This window comes from Macaca mulatta, chromosome 11 (genome assembly GCF_049350105.2).
Source record: "Macaca mulatta isolate MMU2019108-1 chromosome 11, T2T-MMU8v2.0, whole genome shotgun sequence".
NCBI classification, from domain to species: domain Eukaryota; kingdom Metazoa; phylum Chordata; class Mammalia; order Primates; family Cercopithecidae; genus Macaca; species Macaca mulatta.
The window spans coordinates 117211422-117219453 of record NC_133416.1 but is presented as its reverse complement, the minus strand read 5'-3'; the positions used below and the strand labels follow the sequence as shown (position 1 = coordinate 117219453).

Below are 8032 nucleotides of genomic sequence, written 5' to 3'. Positions count from 1 at the left end.
GGCCTGCAGAGCCTGCCTCCCAGCCCACTGTGCTATGCCTCCCATTGATGCTTTCCTGTGTCTGCCATTTAGCTTTGCCCTGGTGAGTGACAAGCTGTACCAGTGGAAAGAGCCTGCCATCAGTTCTGTGCACAGCAAGGTGAAAAGGATAGCAGAGGTGAAAGAGGAGATCATGGAGAACGGAGTGAAGAAGTTGGTGCACAGTGTCTTTAACATGGCAGATTACACCTTCCCTTTGCAGGCGAGCACCTGGTAGTGTTACAGGACCCCAACACCCGAAGTTAGCCATTGGGTCAGGTTTTTGCACTATAGTTCCTTCTGTGGTTGCCAGAAATACGTTACGGGAAAAGGGTCCCGATCCAGACCCCAAGAGAGGGTTCTTGGATCTAGTGCAAGAATGAATTTAGGGCAAGTCCGCAGTGCAAAGTGAAAGCAAGTTTATTAAGAAAGTAAAGGAATAAAAGAATGGCTACTCCATAGACAGAGCAGCCCTGAGGGCTGTTGGTTGGACATTTTTATGGTTATTTCTTGATGATATGCTAAACAAGGGGTGGATTATTCATGCTTCCCCCTTTTAGACCATATAGTGTAACTTCCTGATGTTGCCATGACATTTGTAAACTGTCATGGCACTGATGGGAGTGTAGCAGTGAAGAGGACCAGAGGTCACTCTTGTCGCCATTTTGGTTTCGGTGGGTTATAGCCAGCTCCTTTACTGCAACCTGTTTTATCAGCAAGGTCTTTATGACCTGTATTTTGTGCTGACCTCCTATGTCATCATGTGACTTAGAATGCCTTAACCATCTGGGAATTCAGGCCAGTAGGTTTCAGCCTCATTTTACCCAGCTCCTATTTAAGATAGAGTTGCTCTGGTTCACACGCCTCTGACATTTGTATTACACATCCATTGTGAGGTAGATGATACTAATCCCACTACAAATCAAGCCTTCAGGAGGTGAGGCAATGTGTGAGGTGGTAAAGCCTCCAGATTCAAAACTATGCTTGGGTCAAATTCCAGCTCTGCCACTTTGTGTGTGCAGTGTTGGGCCAAACACTTAGCTCAGTTCCCTCATGTATTCAGCAGTTACTGAATATAATATGCTACTCTTCTAGTCTCTGGGAAGGAGCAGAGAGCAAGAACAAAATCGCTGTGCTCATGGACTTCACATGCTACGGCGGAGCAGGTCCTCAGAAAATCATCAAATGCACATCAAATGTATAAGGTAAATGGTGATGAGTCTAAAGTGAATGCGGGGAATGGAAGAGAACGAAGGTAGGGAGAATGTACATTAAGGGAAAAGGAGGGTTGCAATTTTAGAAAAGGATGTCTGGGCAAGGGCTCCCTGAGAAGGTGGCATTTTTACAACAGAAACACAGTATCTATTTTCCGGGCCTGTAATGAAGGTCTAATAAGAAAATGCATGGATTCGTAAAAAATCTTCAATAGGCCCCAAATGGACCTACAAGACCTCTACCCCAATGCATAAGGGAACGCTAACCATAGCAGAACGGTAATCGCGGCAGAACGTTGGCACAGACGGAAAGTTGATCGGTACGGAAAGTTTGTCGGAGGGAAACATGACTTATTGAGGAACGTTAATCCGGAACAAATCTTGGGCAGAAGCGGAACTTAGACCAGGACGCACAGTTACCATGGCAATGAGGCGCGCCCGAAGGGCGGTGGCAGCGACGCAGAGAGACCTGGGAGGAGACAGAGGCAGGGCTTGCGACGGAAGTGGCCTCTCTGCTTCTGCAGGGCTGGGGAAGATGCTGCGTCCGGCGTTACCGTGGCTGTGCTTTGGCCTCTGCAGCTTCCTGGTCGGGGATGCAGAGGCCCCGAGCCCCGTGGATCCGCTGGAGCGGAGCCGGCCGTACGCGGTGCTGCGCGGGCAGAACCTGGGTGAGCGGTCCTGGAGCTGGCGGGCGGCGGGTAGTGCCCGAGCTTTCACCGCTCCGGGTGCTGGAGCCGGGCTTACGGAGCGACAGGGGATAGAGTGGGGAGATGGGCGAGGGCGTGGGGTGCAGGTGAGGCCTCGCAGGGGGCCCCGAGACTCCTTCTCCAAAAGCCTGGGGCAGAAGGCCTGAGCTTTACCTCTCAGCAAGTGCTCAGTATGTGCCAGAACTTTCGCCTCCCAGGTTCAAGCAATTCTCCTGCCTCAGCCTGCCGAGTAACTGGGATTATAAGCGCACCCCACTACACTTGGCTAATTTTTGTATTTTTAGTAGAGATGGGGTTTCACTGTGTTGGCCAGGCTGATCTCGAACTCCTGGCCTCGAGTGATCCACCCACCTCGGGTGGATCACCCACAAAACATGGTGTCCAGTAGGCTCTCAATATGTACTAGTTGCCCATGAATGAACTGCAATCCGGAGACCTGAGTCTCAGTCTGGGTCCCCTCCTCGCTGGCTGTGTGGGCTCAGGCTCACAACAAGGCACATCATTTACCTCACCCCTCTTCTTTCCCAGAGGAGCCAGTATTTATTGCAAAAATGGTAACAGTTTTTGAGCATTTCCTACATCCCATGTCTTGTGCTACACACTTTGTATACGCGAATTCATTTGAGCCTCACAGTAACTTAATGAGAAATGTACGGTTTACAGCCCTATTTTTTTTTTCTTTTACCATAGGGTATCCTCTGTCACCCAGGCTGGAGTGCAGTGGTGCTAGACTAGAAATTATAAAAACTACTCCTTTGCCATAGATAGTTTGAGAAATGCTGTCCTAGACAGTTCTGTACAGTAGGTATTTTTTTTTTTTTTGAGACGGAGTTTCACTCTTGTTGCCCAGGCTGGAGTGCAGTGGCACGGTCTTGGCTCACTGCAACCTCCGCCTCCCGGGTTCAAGCAATTCTCCTGCCTCTGCCTCTCCAGTAGCTGGGACCACAGGCGTGAGCCACCACGCCCAGGTAATTTTTGTATTTTTAATAGAGATGGGGTTTCACCATGTTGGCCAGGATGGTCTTGATCTCTTGACCTCATGAATTGCCCACTTCGGCCTCCCAAAGTGCTGGGATTACAGGCGTGAGCCACCAGGCCAGGCCTAAAACATTCTTTTAAGGTTCTGCCTGGGGCTGCCATTCAGGCATCTGTCACTGCATGCAAAGTGTAGGGAGAAGTGAAAAGATGGCGAGTGGGAGAATTGATCGGGACCCAAATGCATGGCCACTGTGTACCTAACAACTCATGGTTTTAAGCTCCTTTTCAAATTTTACTTTTATTATTATTTTTTTTGATATGGAGTCTCACTCTGTCGCTCAATCTAGAGTGCAGTGGCGTGATCTTGGCTCATTGCAACCTCCACCTCCTAGGTTCAAGTGATTTCTTGCCTCAGTCTCCCAAGTAGCTGGGATTATAGGCACCCACCACCGTGCCTGGCTAATGTTTGTAATTTTAGTACAGACAGGGTTTCTCCATGTTGGCCAGGCTTGTCTCGAAGTCTTGATCTCAAGTGATCTGCCCATCTCAGCCTCCAAAAGTGCTGGCATTACAGGTGTGAGCTACTGCGCCTGGCATTTTTTATTTTTTAAAGGTAGATTTTCCATCCCCCAATTCCAATCTTCTGCATTCCTGCTTTGGGAGTTTAAATTTTTTTTTTTTTTTTTTTTTTGAGGTAGAGTCTTGCTCTGTCGCCAGGCTTGAGTGCAAGGGCACGATCTTGGCTCACTGTAACCCCTGACTCCCTGGTTCGGGTGATTCTCCTGCCTCAGCCTCCCGAGTAGCTGGGATTACAGGCGCCCGCCACAATGCCCAGCTAATTTTTGTATATTTAGTAGAGACGGGGTTTCACCGTGTTAGCCAGAGTGGTCTCGATCTCCTGATCTCGTGATCCGCCCGCCTTGGCCTCTCAAAGTGCTGGGATTACAGGCTTGAGCTGCCGCACACAGCTGGGAGTTTTAAATATTTTTTAGAGTGCTTCCAAAATGCGAGATGCAAGAAAATGGTTTATTTAAATAGAATAAGACAACTTTAAGTCCAATTGTAGTCCAAACCATAGAAACTCAGAATTCAGGACTTTTGGAAATTAGGGCAGGTATTCAGTTAACAAGGGCTATTTTAAGACGTGACATTTAGTTCACGTAGGTTGTAGATTTTGTTTGACAAAGATCTTAAAATTACTTCTGGCCTTTGAAGTTATGACATACTGTCTTTGACACCTTCTCCTTCCTTCTTCCCCCTCACTCACCAAAAAAAGATGAGTTTTCTTTTCTTTTTTTTTTTTTGAGACTGAGTTTTGCTCTTGTTGCCCAGGCTGGAGTGCAGTGGCTTGATCTCGGCTCACTGCAACCTTCGCCTCCTGGGTTCAAGAAATTCTCCTGCCTCAGCCTCCCAAGTAGCTGGGATTACAGACATGTGCCACCATGCTAGGCTAATTTTGTATTTTTAGTAGAGACAGGGTTTCTTCAGTTCTCCATGTTGGTCAGGCTGGTCTCAAACTCCCGACCTCAGGTGATCTGCTTGCCTTGGTCTCCCAAAGTGCTGGAATTGCAGGCCTGAGCCACCGCACCTGGCCTGATTTTTCTGTATAGTCGGTTTTAAAATAATAACTGTTTTAAGCGTGGAGGGTATGTTGGGGGGGGTGTCACAGATACTACAGAGTTACTGATTTGAGTAAAACTATGATCAAATCTTGTTTTTTTTTTTTTTTTTTTTTTTTTTTTTAATGGAGTCTCGCTCTGTCGCCCAGGCTGGAGTGCAATGGTGCAATCTGGGCTCGCTGCAACCTCTGCCTCCAGGATTCAAGCGATTCTCCTGCCTCAGCCTCCTGAGTAGCTGGGATTACAGGTGCCCGCCGCCACGTCCAGCTAATTTTTGTATTTTTAGTAGAGACAGGGTTTCACCATGTTGGCCAGGCTGGTCTCAATCTCCTGTCCTCGTGATCTGCCTGCCTTGGCCTCCCAAAGTACTGGGATTACAGGCATGAGCCACCTCGCCTGACTAAATCTTAGTTTTTCAAAGGAACAGTAATGAGACTGAAAAACAACTATGGTTAGGCCCCAGCTGAAACCTGGGATGGGCCCACATCGCTACAGACACACGTCAGTGTACATTTGCTAGTTTTGAATGCTTCTCAAGATCACTGAGATAGTCACAGAAACAAGATTGCATATCACTGCTGCTATTGAATAAACCTCTGAATGGTTGCTGGTTATGCTAGTTTATTTTTTTCTTTTTTGTTATGAAGTAGTTTAAAGCCCAGGTCCTTATCCTGTACCTCCAGGGCTCAACTTGAGTAATCAGTTGTAGTTCCCGTTTCTCACCTGAGCACCTTGAAAATTTCAGTTGTGAAATTTAGTCTTAAAAACAACAGTTCTTTTCTTTTCTTTTTTTTTTTTTTTGAGACGGAGTCTCCCTCTATTGCCCATGCTGGAATGCAGTGGCATAGTCTTGGCTCACTGCAACCTCTGCCTCCTGGATTCAAGCGATTCTCCTGCCTCGGTCTCTAGAGTAACTGGGACTGCAGGTGCACGCCACCATGCCCAGCTAATTTTTTTGTATTTTTAGTAGAGACAGGGTTTCACCATATTGGCCAGGCTGGTCTCGAACTCCTGACCTCGTGATCCGCCTGCCTCGGCCTCCCAAAGTGCTGGGATTACAGGCATGAGCCCCCGTACCCGGCCAAACATAACAGATTTGTGGGTTAGTTGCCTCTTTGCTCATAAGGCCCTGTTGAGACTCATCTTGAGACTGAAATACTTCATTAAGTCTCCAGATTTTTATTAATGGCTTTAAAGGTATAGTTGGGCATCCTGCTCTCTTGCCCCACTATAATCGGACAATTCTCCACACAAAAGCCAGAGGAATATTTTTTCCCAACTAAATCAGATGATGTCATTCCTTTGCCTACAACCCGCCAGTAGCTTCTCTTTAAACTTAAAATCCATGTTTCCTTCATGGTCTCCAAGGCCCTGTACAGACCGGCCCCAGCCTTCCTCTCTGGCCTGATTTCCTGCCTCTCTTCCTGCACTCTTTGCCTGGTTGCCTCCCTTCTGTTCACTGAGTGTGTTGAGCTTATACTGGCCTCAAGGCCCTTCCCTAGCTGATCCCTGGGACTGCAGCACGCTCCCTGCAGAGCCTCACTCGTAAGGTCCCAGTTTTTTTGGGTTTTTTTTTGAGATGGAGTCTCAGTCTGTCTCCCACTGGTGCAATCTCGGCTCACTATAACCTCCGCCTCCTGGGTTCAAGCGATTCTCCTGCCTCAGCCTCCTAAGTAGCTGGGACTATAGACACCTGCCACCATGCCTGGCCAATTTTTGTATTTTCAGTAGAGATGGGGTTTCACCATATTGGCCAGGCTGGTCTCGAACTCCTGACCTCAAGTGATCCACCCACCTAGGCCTCCCAAAGTGCTGAGATTACAGACATGAGTCACCACACTCGGCCTGTCTCAGCTTGTGAGTCTCCTCCTCGGATGCTTCCTGACTGTCCTACCTCCTGCTGCCCACCCCGTCTCCATCCCTAGCCCATTACTGTTTTTTTCATGGTATATCAAGATATGTGAAATGCTCTCACCTGTTTGTTTCTCCCCCCCACTATACATAGAGACAACTGGAGAGAGGATCTGTTTACAGCTGTTTGCACAGCACCTGACATAGTGCGTGGCAGCAAGTGGCATTTGATAAATCATTGGCAGTGAGTGGATGAATTGCCTAACCTGGAGCTGCCATTAGGAAGTAACCTGTTTTCCCTTTGCAGTGTTGATGGGAACCATTTTCAGCATCCTGCTGGTGACTGTCATCCTTATGGCATTTTGTGTCTACAAGCCCATTCGGCGTCGGTGACAGCCAGACAAGTTCTTCAATGAGTATTTGGGAATAGGATAAGTTGTGTTGCACACGGGTCAGTGGAGAAGTTGGAATCAAAACTTTCCTACTTGGAAATGACCTTTGGTCTGGACAGTTGGTAAACGCTAAATGAATTAGAAGAAAACATCTACTAGAAATTATTTTTTCCTAACACTGTAGTGCAAATAATTGGCCCCGAATCTGCTTCTCAGTGTTTCTGACTGTACTTGTTAAAAGTAAGACCTGAAAGCTCCAAAGGTCAGTGTAAAGATGGAGTGTTCATGAGAAAGAAAACATTCACCTTGTGAGTGCCTGTAAGAACCACACTGGAAAGAACTCATCATTAATGCTTGAAAATGTTAACAGAGGGAGACTTACCATGTAGACATTCCCTATTTAAGAACCATTTGGTTACAGTGGGTTAAGAATCACAGAATTTTTTTTTTTTTTTTTTTTTAATCTCACTTGAGTTGGCCTAGAATGCGCTGGTTGCAAAGTGGTGTCAGCTGTGGGGAACTTGGGCCCTCATTCCTTACCTGCATCCGGCCCTGCACTCAGGTGCTCCCCCTGAAGTCAGGGTCACATCAGGTAGTACCTGTTACTACATGCACCTTTGGCCTGGAAGGCTCTGGGGTTGGACTGGAAATGTTACTAGGTTGGCCTCTCACAAAAAAGGACCCCATCCTGCTTAAACACATTGATCTCCGTTGCCCTGCATTTGAGTCTGTATAGCCCACGGTCTGAAACTTGAGGTAGCTTTCCAGATTTGGAATGTAAAAGGCTCAGCAGGCGCTCTGTTCATCCCTGGGTGGGGAGGGCCCAGCCAGAAGTGCATGTCCACTGTGCCCGCCAGTGTGTGTTTACACAAATTTCATCTCCGCTTTGAAAATGCTGCTATTAGTTTGCACTGTTGGTGAACTGGATTTTTTCCTCCTATTGAAATAATACTTTCATACTTATAAAGCGGTCGTCAATATTTATTTCAAGGTGCTAGATTTAATTTTGTTATTAAATTGAAATGCTTATCTTGTGTTCAAGCACAGCACTGATTTTAACAACCTGCATTTAATGTGAAATAACTGAAGCAGGATACTATAACTGTTTAACTTAGGGATTTTGTTTGTAATCTTGTAACATTGAGCCATTGAAATGTTCACTGTTCTGTGCTTTTGAGCAAAATGTCAATTAAAATTAAAGTAAAATCCTATATATTGTTTTACTCCACCAATTATTTCCCAAGTGTTTGAAA

General features: G+C 46.8%; 1 protein-coding gene across 1 annotated transcript; it reads left to right on the top strand.

Annotated features, from left to right (window-relative positions):
• Nucleotides 1–1726: 1726 nt before the first annotated feature.
• On the top strand, nt 1727–7990 carry LOC114670946 (uncharacterized). Its single transcript, XM_077954992.1, has 2 exons — nt 1727–1900; nt 6695–7990. Exons 1-2 carry the CDS (start codon nt 1768–1770, stop codon nt 6778–6780), a joined length of 219 nt encoding a protein of 72 aa, XP_077811118.1. The 5' UTR covers nt 1727–1767; the 3' UTR covers nt 6781–7990.
• The last annotated feature ends 42 nt before the right edge of the window (nt 7991–8032 follow it).